Source organism: Pristiophorus japonicus, chromosome 9, assembly GCF_044704955.1.
Source record: "Pristiophorus japonicus isolate sPriJap1 chromosome 9, sPriJap1.hap1, whole genome shotgun sequence".
NCBI classification, from domain to species: Eukaryota; Metazoa; Chordata; class Chondrichthyes; family Pristiophoridae; genus Pristiophorus; species Pristiophorus japonicus.
The window spans coordinates 165,522,035-165,538,743 of record NC_091985.1 but is presented as its reverse complement, the minus strand read 5'-3'; the positions used below and the strand labels follow the sequence as shown (position 1 = coordinate 165,538,743).

General features: G+C 45.6%; 1 protein-coding gene across 1 annotated transcript in view; it reads right to left on the bottom strand.

The window, feature by feature from the left end:
• LOC139273962 (glycogen phosphorylase, brain form-like) overlaps positions 1-16,709 on the bottom strand; it is a 118,648-nt gene that overhangs the window by 38,812 nt on the left and 63,127 nt on the right. Inside the window, exons 8-12 of the mRNA XM_070891035.1 lie at positions 15,207-15,329; positions 13,344-13,490; positions 9,879-10,042; positions 2,978-3,092; positions 623-724 (exon numbers count right to left, since the gene is read on the bottom strand). Coding sequence (XP_070747136.1) covers positions 623-724; positions 2,978-3,092; positions 9,879-10,042; positions 13,344-13,490; positions 15,207-15,329 — 651 coding nt within the window. The remainder of the gene's footprint in view (positions 1-622; positions 725-2,977; positions 3,093-9,878; positions 10,043-13,343; positions 13,491-15,206; positions 15,330-16,709) is intronic.

Sequence of the window (16,709 nt, the reverse complement as noted above, 5' to 3'; positions counted from 1 at the left end):
CAAAATTAACCCCGCGCAGACTGCCGAGTGTCATTCCAAAATTAACCCCGCGCAGACTGCCGAGTGTCATTCCAAAATTAACCCTGCACAGACTGCTGAGAGGATTCATTAGGCTTCCATTGAATTTTACATTCATTACATGCTTAATGTTACAAAAGCAAGCACTTTGGAAGTGTAGTCACTGTTACACTGTAGGAAACATAGCAGCCAATTTGCACACGGCAAGGTTCCACAAGCAGCAATGTGATGATGACCAGATAATTTGTTTTAGTGATGTTGGTCCAATGAGAATTATTGGCCAGGACTTCCTCGCTCTTCTTCAAAATAGTGCAGTGGGATCTTTTACGTCGACCTGAGGGGGCAGATGGGGCCTCGGTTTAACGTCTCTTCCGAAAGACAGCACCTCCGACAGTGCAGCACTCCCTTGGTACGGCACTGGATTATGGGGCTCAGGTCTCTGGCGTAGGGCTTCAACCACAACCTTCTGACTCAGATGAGCGTGTGCTACCCACCGAACCAAGGCACCCAAGGCTGCGTTGATGTTATCTTAGAACATGTACGGTTTTTAGTTTCGCAAAATATAGGCTACAGAAACAGCGGTTATCTGAATTGTTTATTGTACCTGTTTAACATTGGCCACGTCTCTAATGAAAGCTTCATTGTCGACATAGCCCATGAGTTTCTTCAGCTGGTACAGGTCTGTGATGAAACCATCTCCAATCCTCTACGGGGAATAAATGAAAGCATTCTCATTGGCTTAGTATGAAATGGGTTGAGCTAATGCAGGGGGCACCCTTTGTGAAGGGCACACCTTCTCACTTTATAACAACTTGCATTTATATAGCACCTTTAATGTAGGAAAATGTCCACGGCGCTCCAGTAAATACTGTTGTGGGATCTTTTACATCCACTTGAGGGCAGATGGGGCCTCGATTTAATGTCTCATCTGAAAGACGGCACCTCCGACAGTGCAGTATTCCCTCAGTACTGCAGTGAAGTGTCAGCCTAGTGCTCAAGTCGCTGGAGTGCAACTTGAACCCACAACCTTCTGGCTCGTGAGAGATTGCTACGACGAAGCCAAGGCCGCCATCTAGGACAAAAGCTAAACTCAAAGGTAATGAAGCATCTGAGAGACAGAAAGTAGACAGGAAAAGAGGAAGCAACATAGGATTTCTTTTTTTTTTAATTATTTAAAATTTAACCTTTAGAGTTTAAAGTAGGAAAGCTAACATCTCACTACTATTATTATTAATGGATCTTTCAATGTCATAGCATGTGACTTCAAATCCTTGGTAGAGAAATAATTTAAGATAATTGGCAAAAGAACCAAAGGAGAGAGGAGGAGAATTGGCCGCTCTCATTGAATCTTATTGAATGGCGGAGCAGACCAGAGGGGCTAAATGGCCGATTCCGGCTCCTATTTCTGATGTTCTTAAAGGAGATGGAAGTAGATTCAATAGTAATGTTCAGGGAGTTGGATATATACTTGAAAAGGGAACATTTGCAGGATTCAACATCAACAACTTGTATTTATATAGCACCTTTAACATAGTAAAATGTCCCAAGGCGCTTCACAGGAGCGTTATCAAACAAAATTTGACACCGATGGCGATATTAGGACAGGCCACTAAACATTTGGTCAAAGAGGTAGGGTTCAAAGAGTGTCCTAAAGGAGAGGAATTCCAGAGCTTAGGGTCCAAATGGCTGAAGGGCTGCCTAAAATCACAAGGCCAAGTCAAACAATTAATGGGTCTTTGCAAAATGGCTCCGGCATCGCTAAGCTATAGTTGTAACAGGATCTGTGCAATAAATGAAAGCAAGAGAGTGGAGAACTGCCATTGCTCCCAATTTCAGAAACAAAATCTAAGCTTTAATTGGAAATGTTATATATGTAAACCTGTAAATACCATGTTTAACCACCAGAGGGCTCATCCCTTGGACTCCCAAGGGATCCCACAATCCCTTGGGAGCACCTGTATATAAGGAGGCCTCACAGGCTGGAGAGACACTCTGAGATCTGCAATAAAGGACTATGGTCACACCTTACTTTGAGCTTGCAGTATCTAGTTAGACTCTTTATTCAAGACAGAACAGGAAACATATCCTGTACAGAAAATTAAGTTGGTAGAATAACTTAGAGGGTTAAATTATGAGGACAAGTTACATAAACTAGGCTCATATTCCCTTCAGTATAGAAGATTGAGGGGAATCTAATCAAGGTGTTTATAATGATAAACTGGTTTCCACTGGTGGGGTAATCTAGAACAAGGGGAATGGGTCAGTCTTAAATTTAGAGCTCGGCCATTGAGCAGCAAAATAAGGAAGTACTTTTGCAAATAAAGGGTATTAGAAATCTGGAACTCACTTCCCCAAAAGGCTATGGATGCTGGTGGACAACTGGAGCTTTCAAGACTGAGATCAATAGATTGTTGTTAGGTAAGGATTTTAAGGAACACGGAGCATAAGAAATAAGAGCAGGAGTAGGCCACCTGGCCCCTTGGGCCTGCTCCGTCATCCAACAAGATCATGGCCGATCTGATCATGGACCCCACCTCCCTGCCCGCTCCCCACAACCCCCTAATCACTCAAAAATCTGTCTACCTCTGTCTTAAATATATTCAATGACCCGGCCTCCATATCTCTCCAGGGCAGAGAATCCCATAGATTTACAACCCTCAGAGAGAAGAAATTCCTCCTCATCTGTTTTAAATGGGCGGCCCCTTATTCTGCAAATGCACGTAAAATGGGATTGATGTACAAATCAGTCATGATCCAATTGAATGGTGGAGTAGGCCCAAGGGGTTCAATGACCATTTCCTGTTAATATTTGTATGCTCCTAGAATATCTCTCTCCCCCTCCAATCCACTGCAACCTTTGGATCAGACACTGTGCAGTCACTGAAGGTTCTTTCAGATCAATTTGCCGTTGATTTGAGTTTCTATCTCAATCGCTGCCAGTCAACTAGAACACTCTCACCTCAGCTATGGCATCTGCAAGGCCCGGGTTACACAGCAACAGCCAACGTCTTGGAGTGATTCCATTTGTCTTATTCTGGAACTTGTCTGGCTCAAGTTCATAGAAATCCTTAAAACTGGAAATAAAGGAAACTAAAATGAGGAGGTTTTATTTTCAGGTTTGGATGCTACCTTGACTTCATGGTGACAGATTGGGGGAGAGGAAGACATTATAAAAACAAAATGCTTAGAAATAATTTTCACCCAATCGCACGGGTTATTTTGGTAGGTAAGAAAATATTGCAATTATATAGCGCCTTTCGTGATCACAGGACATCGCAAAGCTCTTCACTCCCAATGAAGTTGTTTTTGAAGTGTTAAAATGGTGCTAAATTCAGGGTTAAAATAGTGGCAATAATTGGACAGTAGTATTATATCTTTTGAAAACCTGTGTTCTATTTGACGTATGATTACTTCCTCCACAAACACATATGCAATTGGAATGAGGACAATACATAAAGGAAAAGGTTAACTTTTAAAACTTACAATATAAGTTTGTAAAATCAAAAAATCATGTCTTATATATATATATAATATATATATTATATATATAAAAATCTGGAGAAGTGTGAGGCAACGCATTTGGGAAGGGCTGACCAGGCAAGGGAACACACATTAAATGGTAGGACACTGAGAAGTGTAGAGGAACAAAGGGACCTTGGAGTGCAGGTCCACAGATCCCTGAAGGTAGCAGGACAGGTAGATAAGGTGGTTCAGAAGGCATACGGAATATTTGCCTTTATTAGCCGAGGCATAGAATACAAGAGAGCAGGGAGGTTCTGCTTGAACTGTATAAAACACTAGTTAGGCCACAGCTAGAATAATGCTCACCACATACAGGAAAGATGTGATTGCACTGGAGAGGGTACAGAGGAGATTTACCAGGATGTTGCCTGGACTGGAGAATTTTAGCTTTGAGGAAAGATTGGATCGGCTGGGGTTGTTTTCTTTGGAACAGAGGAGGCTGAGGGGAGACATAATTGAGGTGTATAAAATTATGAGGGGCCTAGATAGAGTGGATAGGAAGGACCTATTTCCCCTAGCAGAGGGGTGAATTTCTATGGTCTATTCTATGATTCTATTACCCAGTGACATCATTCCGTGGAACAGTTCATTTGGGAAAGAGGGTTGCAACTTAACATTGACAGTACAATGATTTGTAAAACCTGGATTTATCCAAGGGCCACACTAGCCATAAGAATTCAAAAGCATCTTGTGAAGTTTCAGAATTTGTATATTTTTGTGTTTAACAAGTGCAATGGCTTCATAAAGTAAATTTGTGAATGTTGCCTTAGGAGGTGAATTTTATTTTTAATTTATGCCGTATACTTTTGACTTTGTGTTCACATATGCCCGATGAACCAAACCGAAGAGCAATACCCTATAACTGCCCTAAGACTTAAAATAAACATATATACACACATTCATATAATTATAATGTATATATATATTCATACAGGGGACGTGGTCAGAAGGACTATTTGTTTTGTGCTGGTACAAAACAGCTCGTTTCCACCACCTCCCCTCCCCCGATACTGCAGGAAGATTTTCACCAAGTCCCTGGTTTCCGTAGCTTTTTTTCCCCAATTCTCATAATGCGGGTGTCATTGGCAAGGCTGGCACTGATTGCAATGGTGAGGCGGTGAGCTGCCTTCTTGAACCGCTGCAGACCGTGTGGTGAAGGTGCTCCCATAGTGCTGTTACGGAGGGAGATCCAGGATTTTGACCCAGCGACGATGAAGGAACAGCGATTTATGTCCAAGTCAGGATGGTGTGTGACTTGGAGGAGAACGTGGAGGTGATGGTGTTCCCATGCACCGGCTGCCCTTGTCCTTCCAGGTGGCAGGGGTCGCGGGTTTGGGAAGTGTTGCCGAAGAAGCCTTGGCGAGTTGCTGCAGTGCATCTTGTAGATGGTACACACTGCAGCCAAGGTATGCTGGTGGTAGATGTTTAGGTCAGTGAATGAGGGGGCAATCAAGTGGACTGCTTTGTCCTGGATGGTGTCAAGCGCCGAGTGTTGTTGGAGCTGCACTCATGCAGGTGAGTAGAGTGTATTCCATCACACTCCTGACTTGTGCCTTGTAGATGGTGGAGAGTCTTTGGGGAGTCAGGAGGTGAGACACTCACCGAAGAATACCCAGCCTCTGACCTGCACCAGTAGCCGCAGAATGCATGTGGCTGGTCCGGATGAGTCAGTGTGCAACCCCTTCTTCTCATGCCCTGCAGTCCCTCAACCATCTTTAGTAAATCATAAAATTAGCAGTTGACACAATCACTTCAGCCAGTGCTGCTCGGGTTATCAACATGGTTATGCATCCAATAAGATGCATCCCCTTCAGAAAATCATCCCTTTAAGCTGATACACTGGAGTGAACTTTAATTTGGAGGAGGGCAGGGAGCAAGGGGTGGGGGGGTGGGGTGCTGGAAAGAGGTAGGGAAGCCCGGGAGAACAAGCGTCCAGCAGGCCCTGCCGAATTTAACAGCAGGGCCTGTATGCATTTCAAAGCAGATTCCCACCCACAGGCGGCCAGATAGAAAGGCTGTTGGCAGGTCTGCCACACTAGGCTGCAGAGAGGAGGGAGGAGGAGGATGATTATGGCTGGAGGGGGAAGGTTGGAAGGCCTGGTGGTGGTGGTGATGGGGGGGGGGGTTGGTTGAAAGGCCCGGGGGGAGTGTTGATTGGAAGACCCGGAGGGGGTGGGGGTGGGGAGGGGAGGTTGGGATGGGTTTGAAGGCCCAGGGGGGTTGGGGAGGGGGAAGTTGGTTGGAAGGGCCCGGGGGGGGGAAGAGGGTTGGGGTTAGGAGGCCTGGGGGGTGCATTTGGGGAGGGGTGGGGGTGGGGATTGGAAGGCCCGGGGGGGTTGGGGGAGAAAGAGAGAGGTTGTATCCGATCGCAGGGATGTCGGCGAGGCAGGGACACTGGATGCAGATGATCAGTGGAAACAACTTACCTCCTAGATCCAGGAGTCCTCGCCTCCCTTTAGCTGCTGGTTTCTCCGAGTCCTGAGAAACCCACCCAGGCAGAGTTAAATTTGAAATGAGGCACCGAGCCTCATTATAATATTTAAATGGAAGCCCAGCCTCCTGGGAGCGGATTGGTTAAAACCGGAGGTGGACGGGTTGGGGTCAGAATTCAGTTTTTTAAACTAACTTTCCACCCGACCCCAACCCACCCGTTTTTTTTGGGGGGGGGGGGTTAAAGCTCCCCCTCACCCCCCCCACTGATTCAAGTGCTGATTCTGCAGTCGTGCGAACAAGTAGATAGTGACTGATTGGCGAAATGTCCAGATCACCACATTTTATTTACGAAGGTTAGTATCTGGTTATGGATCGACAATCTGTGACGAACCCAAGGATTATTTTGGTACCTTTTTGTGACGAGTGTGATTTTGGAGTCATAGTGTGATTTTTTTTTTCAATTGACTTTTTTCTTAAAAGGGTTCTGCCAGTTTGGACTCTAGGGGAACCAAGGGATATGGGGATCGGGCGGGAAAGTGGAGTTGAGGTCGAAGATCAGCCGTGATCTTACTGAATGGCGGAGCAGGCTTGAGAGGCCGAATGGCTTACTCCTGCTCCTAATTCTTATGTTCTTATGCTGAATTGTGCTGAAAGTTTGATTTTAGTAGTTGCACAAAACAATCCAAAAGTGATGTGCCTTTAAGTCATTGCCCAATTGCAACAACTTTGTGTGAATCAAGTAACTGTTAATACCCAAGCAACATTATCAATGCTTGTACTGTTTCCCTATCGAAAACAATCAATCATGGTGGAAAGTTTAAAACAAAAAAAAAGTTAACACTTTAGCTTACAATAGCTGTTCAAATCAAATTGCAGCTGCAACATCTTCTGAATACTTCAAAGAAGAAAAAAACAGTTGCCCTGGTCATAAACGGAAGGTGTGACCTCGAAAAAAACATTCTGAGGGAGCCTTTAGTGCCAAAACACTTTAAGAACATAAGAACATAAGAATTAGGAACAGGAGTAGGCCATCTAGCCCCTCGAGCCTGCTCCGCCATTCAATAAGATCATGGCTGATCTTTAGGGATCTTTAGCCCAGATTAATAAAAGGATATCTTACTTAGAGTCAAAATAAATGATTAAAGCACAATACAATACAAGTCCATGTGGGCTTAGTTTGAAATTTAATTAGATGACTCAGCCAATGTCCCACACTCCTCCATCACCATTATATGTCCTGTCCCACCGGCAGGACAGACCCACCAGAGGTGGCGGCAAAGTGGTCTACAGTTGGGAGGGAGTGGTAATGGGATTCCTCAACATTGACTCCGGACCCAATGAAGTCTCAAGGCTTTAGGTCAAACATGGGCAAGGAAAGCTCCTGCTGATTACTACCCAATGCCCTCCCTCAGCTGGTGAATCAGTACTCCTCCATGTTGAACAACACTTGGAAGAAACACTGAGGATAGCAAGGGCACAGAATGTACTCTGGTGGGGGACTTCAATGTCCATCACCAAGAGTGGCTCGGTAGCACCACTACTGACCGAGCTGGCCGAGTCTTGAAGGACATAGCTGCCAGACTGGGCCTGTAGCAGGTGGTGAGACCAACACAAGGGAAAAACCTACTTGACTTCATCCTCATCAATCTACCTATCGCAGGTTCATCTGTCCATTACAGCATTGGTAGCTGTGACCACTGCACAGTCATTGTGGAGATTCAGAACAGATCTAGCAGCTCAAAACACAGCAGAACTACAATCTGCAATCTCATGGCCTGGCATATTCCTCAATTTGCCATTACCATCAAGTCAGGAGACCAATCCTGGTTCAATGACGAGTGCAGAAAAGCATGCCAGGAGCAGCACCAGGCATACCTAAAAATGAGATGTCAATCTGGGGAAGCTGCAACATAGGACTACATGCATGCTAAACAGCAGAAGCAGCATGCTATAGACAGAGCTAAGCGAATCCCACAAACATTGGATCAGATCAAAGCTCTGCAGTCCTGCCACATCCAGTTGTGAACGGTGGTGGACAATTAAACTACTAACGGGAGGAGAGGTTCCATGAATATCCCCATCCTCAATGATGGCGGAGCCCAGCACGGGAGTGCAAAAGTCAAGGCTGTAGATTTTGCAACCATTTTCACCCTGATGTGCCGAGTGGATGATCAGTATCGGCCTCCTCTGGAGGTCCCTACCATCGCTGAAGCCAGTCTCCAGCCAATTCGATTCACTCCACGGGATATCAAGAAACGGCTGAGTGCACTGGATACAGCAAAGGTTATGGGCCCCGATAGTCCTGCTGAAGACTTGTTCTCCAGAACTAGCCGCGCCTCTAGCCAAGCTGTTCCAGTACAGCTACAACACTGGCATCTACCCGACAATGTGGAAAACTGCCCAGGTATGTCCTGTCCACAAAAAGCAGGACAACTCCAATCCAGCCAATTACCGCCCCATCAGTCTACTCTCAATCATCAGCAGAGTGATGGAAGGTGTTGTCGACAGTGCTATCACGTGACACTTACTCACCAATAACCTGCTCACAGAGACTCAGTTTGGGTTCTGCCAGGACCACTCGGCTCCAGACCTCATTACAACCTTGGTCCAAACATGGACAAAAGAGCTGAATTCCAGAGGTGAGGGGAGAGTGACTGCCCTCGACATCAAGGCAGCATTTGACCGAGTGTGGAACCAAGGAGTCCCAGTAAAACTGAAGTCAATGGGAATCAGGGGGAAAACTTTCCACTGGCTTGAGTCATACCTAGCACAAAGGAAGATGGTTGGATGTCAATCATCCCAGCCCCTTCTCAAGGGCATTTAGAGATGGGCAATAAACGCTAGCCTTGCCAGCGATGCTCACATTCCAGGAACAAATAAAAAGAGACAGACAGAGAAAGGGGCTGGGAAAAGGAACGATTTCTTCTGATCACTGTTCCGAGTCAGATATACTCTTGTGTTCCTGCTGACAAGAAATTGTCTTCATACTTGATGACATTTCGAATATTTAGGTACAAAAAATAATTTAAAACATTAATGGAATACTAGCCTTTATCTCAAGGGGTCTGGAATACAAAGTGGTGAAAGTTATGTTTCAGTTGTATAGAGTCTTTGTCAGACACCATCTAGAGTGCTGTGTTCAGTTCTGGGCTCCGTACCACAGGAAGGAGGAGATACTGGCCTTGGAGGGGATGCTGTGCAGTTTCACCAGAATGGCACCGGGGCTAAAAGCGTTAATGATGAGCACAGGTTGCATTAATGTGACTTGTATTCCCTTCAATATAGGGGATTAAGGGGTGATCTAATTGAGGTGTTTAAAATGATTAAGGGATTTGATAGGGTGGATACAGGGAAGTGATTTCCTCCACTGGGGGAGTCCAGGATAAGGGGGCATAACCTTAACATTCGAGCTAGGCAGTTCAGGAGTGAAGTCAGAAAGCACTTCTTCACACAAAGGACAGTGGAAATCTAGAACTCTCTCCCTTGAAAAACTGTTGAGGCTGGGTCAATTGAAAATTTCATCAGTGAGATTGATAGATTTTTGTCAGGCAAATGTATTAAAAGGGTACAGAACCAAGGCAGGTAAATGGAGTTATGATACAGATCAGCCATGATCTAATTGAATGGCGGAATAGGCTCGAAGGGCTGAATGGCCCACTCCTGCTCCTATGTTCCTTATTGCTGAGACCGATAGTAGCTCTCAAGGCTAAGCGAGCAATGAGTTTGTGGCCTCTGCTGAATTTCCTCATCAGCTAAAACACCGTCTGACTGGAATCTTTTTTACTAACTACACATCACTAACAGAAGCTCACTCAGAAGCTAAAGTTAATATATTTGATAAAGTTAAAGTTAACCCTTTCCTTACACAAGGACAACTGCTTAACTGTTGCCTGGGCACCACTTACACTGTGCTTTTCACAATTTCGGAGTGAATTTGTGCAACCCCGTTGACAGCGTGTGATCCAATGACGCTCAGGTGGGCCATGTTGATCCTCTTCGGATCTCCCTCCTCGATCAGCGACATGCGTTTCAGGCGGTCCATGTCGCCGGGATACAAGGCGGCAATGTTCTAAAACAAAAAGTGGGTGCTTGGGTCAGCCTGGGCGGGTAAATGATGCATCACAGCACTTTGAGTACTTCTTACTAACGGAGGAGCTGGATGAGTGGGTAATGAGAGAGCAGCGAGTAGGGGATGGAGTGCAAACTTAGACAGAGCCCCGTAAGCGAACAAGCATCGAGTTCAAGATTAAATCTTTGGTTATTGTCTACTCTCTTTCTCCCCACAAACCTAAAAAGAATAGAATTGAAGAGGTCACTTTAGCAAGACAACTAGGACCCACTATAATGTGAACTGACGATCTTATTAGCAATTCGAACAATGGTTTGAACTATCATTCAGCCATAAAGCTATAAACAGTTACATTTCCTACTGAGCATTTAAAAGGAATAAACTATTCTTCAAACCAGTCATGTTTCGAACAGGGAGTGTTGAACATACAGCAGAGGTGTGAGCAAAGCCTTGGCGTCATTGATTTTCAGGAGGGAGGGGCCTGCTGTCCCAGCTCGGTGCCGATGCCGCGGGAGCAGAGAATCCGCATCCAGCAATGCTCACATTTCCTGGGATAAATTTTCAGCTTCATCGCATGGCCAGCAATCTAAACCCAACGGTCATTCCACTGACATTGATGGAAAGAAAGACTTGCATTTATATAGCACCTTTCCCGACCTTGGGATGTCCCAAAGCGCTTCACAACCAATGAAGTATTTCGGAAGCGAAGTCACTGTTGTAATGTGGGAAATACACCAGCCAATTTCCACACAGCAGAGTCCCACAAACAGCAATGTTTTAGACATGCTGGTTGAGGGATAAATAATGGACTGAACACTGTGGTGAACTCTCCTACTCTTCATTGAAAAAGAGGGCAGTGGGATTTTTTTTCCCTCCACCCGAGAGCAGAGTCAGGGCCTCAGTTTAACATCTCATCTGAAAGACGGCGCCCCCGACAGTGCAGCACTCCCTCAGTACTGGAACTGGGAATGTCCTCTTGAATTATGTGCTCAGGTCTCTGGAATGGGGCTTGAACCCATGGCCTTCTAACTCAGAACTGAGCCAAGGCTGACATCTGCACCAGAATTAAAAGCAGGCGAGTTCTGAAACAGGTGAGCGATCCACTCTGTCAGAATAACGGGACTGGAATTAAGATAAAAAGTTACCCCCTCTCCCCTTCTTTCTGACTGATTCTAAAAAAAAAAGTACATATAGAGACCCTAAGGGTCACATTCACCCAGACAACCAGGGCAGCAGTGAAAACTGGAACTATATAAACACAGCTGTTAACTTCAAGTGGGAGTCTCACCACTAGGATTTATTTTAAAATCCAAGGAAAAAGAGACCAACATTAATCCCTTTGTTCATTGTCATCTCCGTTGATTTTTTCATGTTTATTTTAACAGTGCACGATGACATCAGTACATTAGCTTTAATGAGCTACTGAAACATAGAAAATAGGTGCAGGAGTAGGTCATTCGGCCCTTCGAGCCTGCACCACCATTCAATATGATCTTGGCTGATCATGCAACCTCAGTACCCCATCCCTGCCTTCGCTGCATACCCCCTCTTACTGCAGTTGTACAGGGCCTTAGTGAGGCCTCACCTGGAATATTGTGTTCAGTTTTGGTCTCCTAATCTGAGGAAGGACGTTCTTGCTATTGGGGCAGCGAAGGTTCACCAGACTGATTCCCGGGATGGCTGGGCTGTCATATGAGGAGAGACTGGATCAACTGGGCCTTTATTCACTGGAGTTTAGAAGGATGAGAGGGGATCTCATAGAAATGTATAAGATTCTGACGGGACTGGACAGGTTAGATGCGGGAAGAATGTTCTCGATGTTGGGGAAGTCCAGAACCAGGGGACATAGTCTTAGGATAAGGGGTAGGCCATTTAGGACTGAGATGAGGAGAAACTTCTTCACTCAGAGTTGTTAACCTATGGAATTCTCTACCGCAGAGAGTTGTTGATGCCAGTTCATTGGATATATTCAAGAGGGAGTTAGATATGGCCCTTATGGTTAAGGGGATCAAGGGGTATGGAGAAAAAGCAGGAAAGGGGTACTGAGGGAATGATCAGCCATGATCTTATTGAATGGCGGTGCAGGCTCGAAGGGCCAAATGGCCTACTCCTGCACCTATTTTCTATGTTTCTATGATCCCTTCAGCTGTAAGAGCCACATCTAACTCCCTTTTGAATATGTCCAATGAACTGGACTCCACAACTTTCTGTGGCAGGGAATGCCACAGGTTCACAACTCTCTGGGTGTAAAAGTTTCTTCTCATCTCAGTCCTAAATGGCTTACCCCTTATCCTTAAACTGTGTCCCCTGGTTCTGGACTTCCCCAACATCGGGAACATTCTTCCTGCATCTAACCTTGTCTAATCCCGTCAGAATTTTATATATTTCTATGAGACCCCCTCTAATTCTGCTAAATTCCAGTGAATATAAGTCTAGCCGATCCAGTCTCTCCTCATATGTCAGTCCTGCCATCCTGGGAATCAGTCTGGTGAACCTTCGCTGCCACTCCCTCAATAACAAGCACGTCCTTCCTCAGATTAGGAGACCAAAACTGCACACAAGACTCAAGGTCTGGCCTCACCAAGGCCCTGTACAACTGCAGTAAGACCTCCCTACTCCTATACTCAAATCCCCTAGCTATGAAGGCCAGCATGCCATTTGCTTTCTTTACTGCCTGCTGTACCTGCATGCCTACCTTCAATGACTGATGTACCATAACACCCTTTGGAAGTTGCCCCTTGGGCTGCTGGGTTGCTAATAGGTGCAGATACAGTCATTAATTTACAGCCAATAAGCGTTAACTACACATGTTAAATCAACTCCCTCACGTGGCCGGGCATGGTAGCTTTGAGGCCTCAAATGATGGCATCAGTGCAGGCTAAGAATTGGCAAGACACACACACGATAGGATGTTTAAGGCTTGAATTCTCTCACAGACAGAATATTAAAGGGTGATCCAATTGCTGCGTTTAAAATGATTGAAGGGATTTGATTGGGTTGATAGTGACATACAATGTCCTCTGGTGGGAGACTCGTGAACAAGGGGGCGTAACCTTAGAGCTAGGCCATTCAGCGGTGATGTCAGGAAGCACTTCTTCACACATAGGGTTAGTGGGAATCTGGAACTCTTCTTTCCCCCCCGCCGCCCCCAAAATAAATGTGACAGAATAGATAAATCAGGGAGTCAATAATCAGCTGAAGCCAAGCCTGGGTTTTATAAGCCTGCAGAAAGGTTGGAAAACTGAGTGAGATAAAGAGTTCAGTGAGGGAAGCGTGTGGAAAATGTTTTAATATTTCTTACGTCCAAATGTTTCTGGTTGATTGCATAGATGAGCTGCAAGTGTCTTGGCAGAAGCTTCTCGAACAGGTGAACAGGCCAGCGTTCCAGGGCCTCAGGTAGCACGGTGTGGTTGGTATAAGCACAGGTCCGTGTTGTTATATCCCAAGCCTTTCAAGAAGAAAAAAAAATCAATCATACAATACAAGTGTAATTTGAGCCATGACATGTGGTAAGTGTAGCAGGCTCGGGAGGAACAGGTGATTTTGGAACTATGGTTCCTAAAGCTCTCCCCCATTGGGGCTTTCCTCGCCTCCTGTCTGGGTCTGTTGTAGACTAAAATGAGAGAGAGACTGATTGCCATGGTTAGTCAATACCACCATTATCCTTGTTGTTGTGTCCTTAGGCTCTAATAATGACTCCACCTGTACTTGAACTGTAGTGACCTTCATCCTTTATTAGTTAACTCCAGAGTGAGGATCACACCTGGTGGCCTGCCTTTTATACTGGGCATGGTACACCTGTACAGGTAACCTACAAGTCTCCCACAGCAGTGCCCTCTGGTGGCACACCTTGTGATAGTATCAACAGTGGCCATGTAGGATACATGGCACTTGTACCATGCGACTAGCAGGATGGTAGAAGGCGAACTAGATGGACTTCAGTCTAGGTACACACTCAGCGGGATTACTTTGATATTTTAGGCATCCATCTGGTCATTCTGACTGAAGAGACTCCAGTCTTAAATAATTATTTTTTAAACAAAAAGAAGCAACTAGCAGTATTGAATAAGGCTTCCACCATTTCCTAACTGGTCGGTGACCATTGGCAGAACCAGTTGAGCACAGATGGACTGAACGGGGCGCGCACTGGTCCGTACGGTCACAGCACAAACTCATCTCCGCGGTTGCACAATTTCAGAACCTGTCACCTGGATGAAAAGGCCTACCTGCTTGAAGCAGCTGGTTTTGGGCCAGTAAAACCCAACAGGTTTACTAATATCCTTGAGGGTAGGAAACCTGCCGTCCTTACCTGGTGTGGCCTATACTACACCAACGTGTTTGAATCTAAACTGTCCCGAGGTGGCCTAGCAAGCCCCTCAGTTGTACCAAACTGCTACCCAACACGGACAGCAACAGTTCACCACCATCTTCTCCGGTCAACTAGGGATGGACAATAAATGCCAGCCGTGCCATGCCAGTGATGCTCACATCACATGAATGAATTTTAAAAAATTTAAAAATGAATTAAACCTGTACCTTATAAAATATAAAACCAGCTGAACTTCCTTACTTGGAATTCTTCTATTCATCGGCACTGTTCAGCTCCTGCCTGGTCGAAGACCCTTCCCATGTTGGTGAAAGGTGGATAGTCATTCACAGAATGAAGATAATCATCAACCCTGTCCTTGCTCACCCTACATTGGCTCTTGGTCCGCCAATGCCTAGATTTTAAACTTCTAATCCATTATGTTCAAATTTCTCCCTGGCCTCACCCCTCCCTATCCCTGCAACCTCCTCCGGCCCTAGAACCCTCCGAGCTCTCAGTGATCCCCCAATTCTGGCATCTTGCACGTCTCCGATTTCCTTTGCTCCACTATTGTCGGCCGTGCCTTCAACTGTCTAGGCCCCAATCTCGAACTCCCTCCCTAAACCTCTCTACTTATCTTTCCTCCTTTAAGTCACTCCTTAAAACCCACCTCTTTTGGTCACCTGTCTAAATCCCATTGTGACTCGGTGTAAAATTTTGACTCAACGCTTCCGTGAAGCACCGTTGGGCATTTCACTGTTAAAGGCACTATATAAATGTACATTGTTGTTGTAAAGTGCCATGGATGGTGTTTTTTGTTTGACAATGATAAATGGAAATTAACTGTCAATCACGTACCTTTTCCCAATCCAGCTTCTCCACATCCACCAGGATTCTCATCAGCTCAGGAATGGCCAGGGCAGGATGGGTGTCGTTGAGCTGAATGGCGACCTGTGAACACAGGAACATCACCTCGAATACCTTTTAACGTATCGATAAGATGTCTCTCTACCCATCAGGGTCACTGAAGCATGAAATGGAAAGTGTACAGAGACTTTCAACAACCCCATACACACAGTTCGTAAATGCAACTGGTGATTCTAAGTTTGCCTCCAGATCTTCCTATTAATTGGACACCAGGATATAAAAGCTCATTCTCTCTCTCACAGCTTGGCAGCTTTACTTCCTCTACTTGCATGCGAGTCATTTTGGTGTTAGCCATGGCTCAGTGGGCAGCACTCTCGCCTTCGAGTCAGAAGATTGTGGTTCAAGTCATTCTCCAGAGACTTGAGCACTTAATCTGCATGGGCACTCCCAGTGGAGCACTATGGGAGTGCTGCACTGTCGGAGGTGCCGTCTTTCGGATGAGATGGTTATGCGCTCAGGTGGATGGAAACGATCCCATGGCACTATTTTGATGACAAGCAGTGGCGTTCTCCCTGGCATCCTGGCCAATCCCTCAACCGACATCACAAAACAGATTACCTGGTCATTATCTCATTGCTGTTCGTGGAACCTTACTGTGCGCAAATTGGCTGCCGTGTTTCCAACATTACAACAGTGACTATACTTCATTTTAAAGCACACGCAGACATCCTGAGATCATGAGAGGTGCTATATAAAACGCAAGCTTTTTTTCTTTCTTTCACTTTACTCCAGCACACTTGTCCAAGTCCCACTCCAGAGACTTGAACACCATAAATCCAGGCTGACACTCCAGTGGGAGTGCTGCACTGTCGGAGGTGCCATCTTTCGGACGAGACGTTTAAACCGAGGCCCCGTCTGCTCTCTCAGGTGGATGTAAAAGATCCCTTGGCACTATTTCTAAGAAGAGCAGGGGAGTTATCCCCGGTGTCCTGGGGCCAATATTTATCCTTCAATTAACATAACAAAAACAGTTTATCTGGTCATTATCACATTGCTGTTTGTGGGAGCTTGCTGTGCGCAAATTGGCTGTCGCGTTCCCCACATTACAACAGTGACTACACTCCAAAAGTTCTTCATTGGCTGTAAAGCGCTTTGAGATGTCTGGTGGTCATGAAAGGTGCAAAATAAATGCAAGTCTTTCTTTACTGCACGAGTTGTCTCTATCAGGGATTGTGCCTCACTGCTGAGAGTAGAACCTTGTCGGCCAACTGCAGGCACACTTCTCATAACTCAGTAATTTAATCTGCCCATCCTGCATGGCACATCAGCAACCTGATTCACCGGCAACATCGATTATGGCTTCAAAATAATTGCTTATTTATGCATTCTGTTCGTCCAGCCGAGTCATCACTGCGCCAATGCAGCTGCTTTTTATATCAGTAATAAAACCAGCTCCACTGTCAGGGCTGGGGAAAGGGGGAGAAAGAGAGAGAG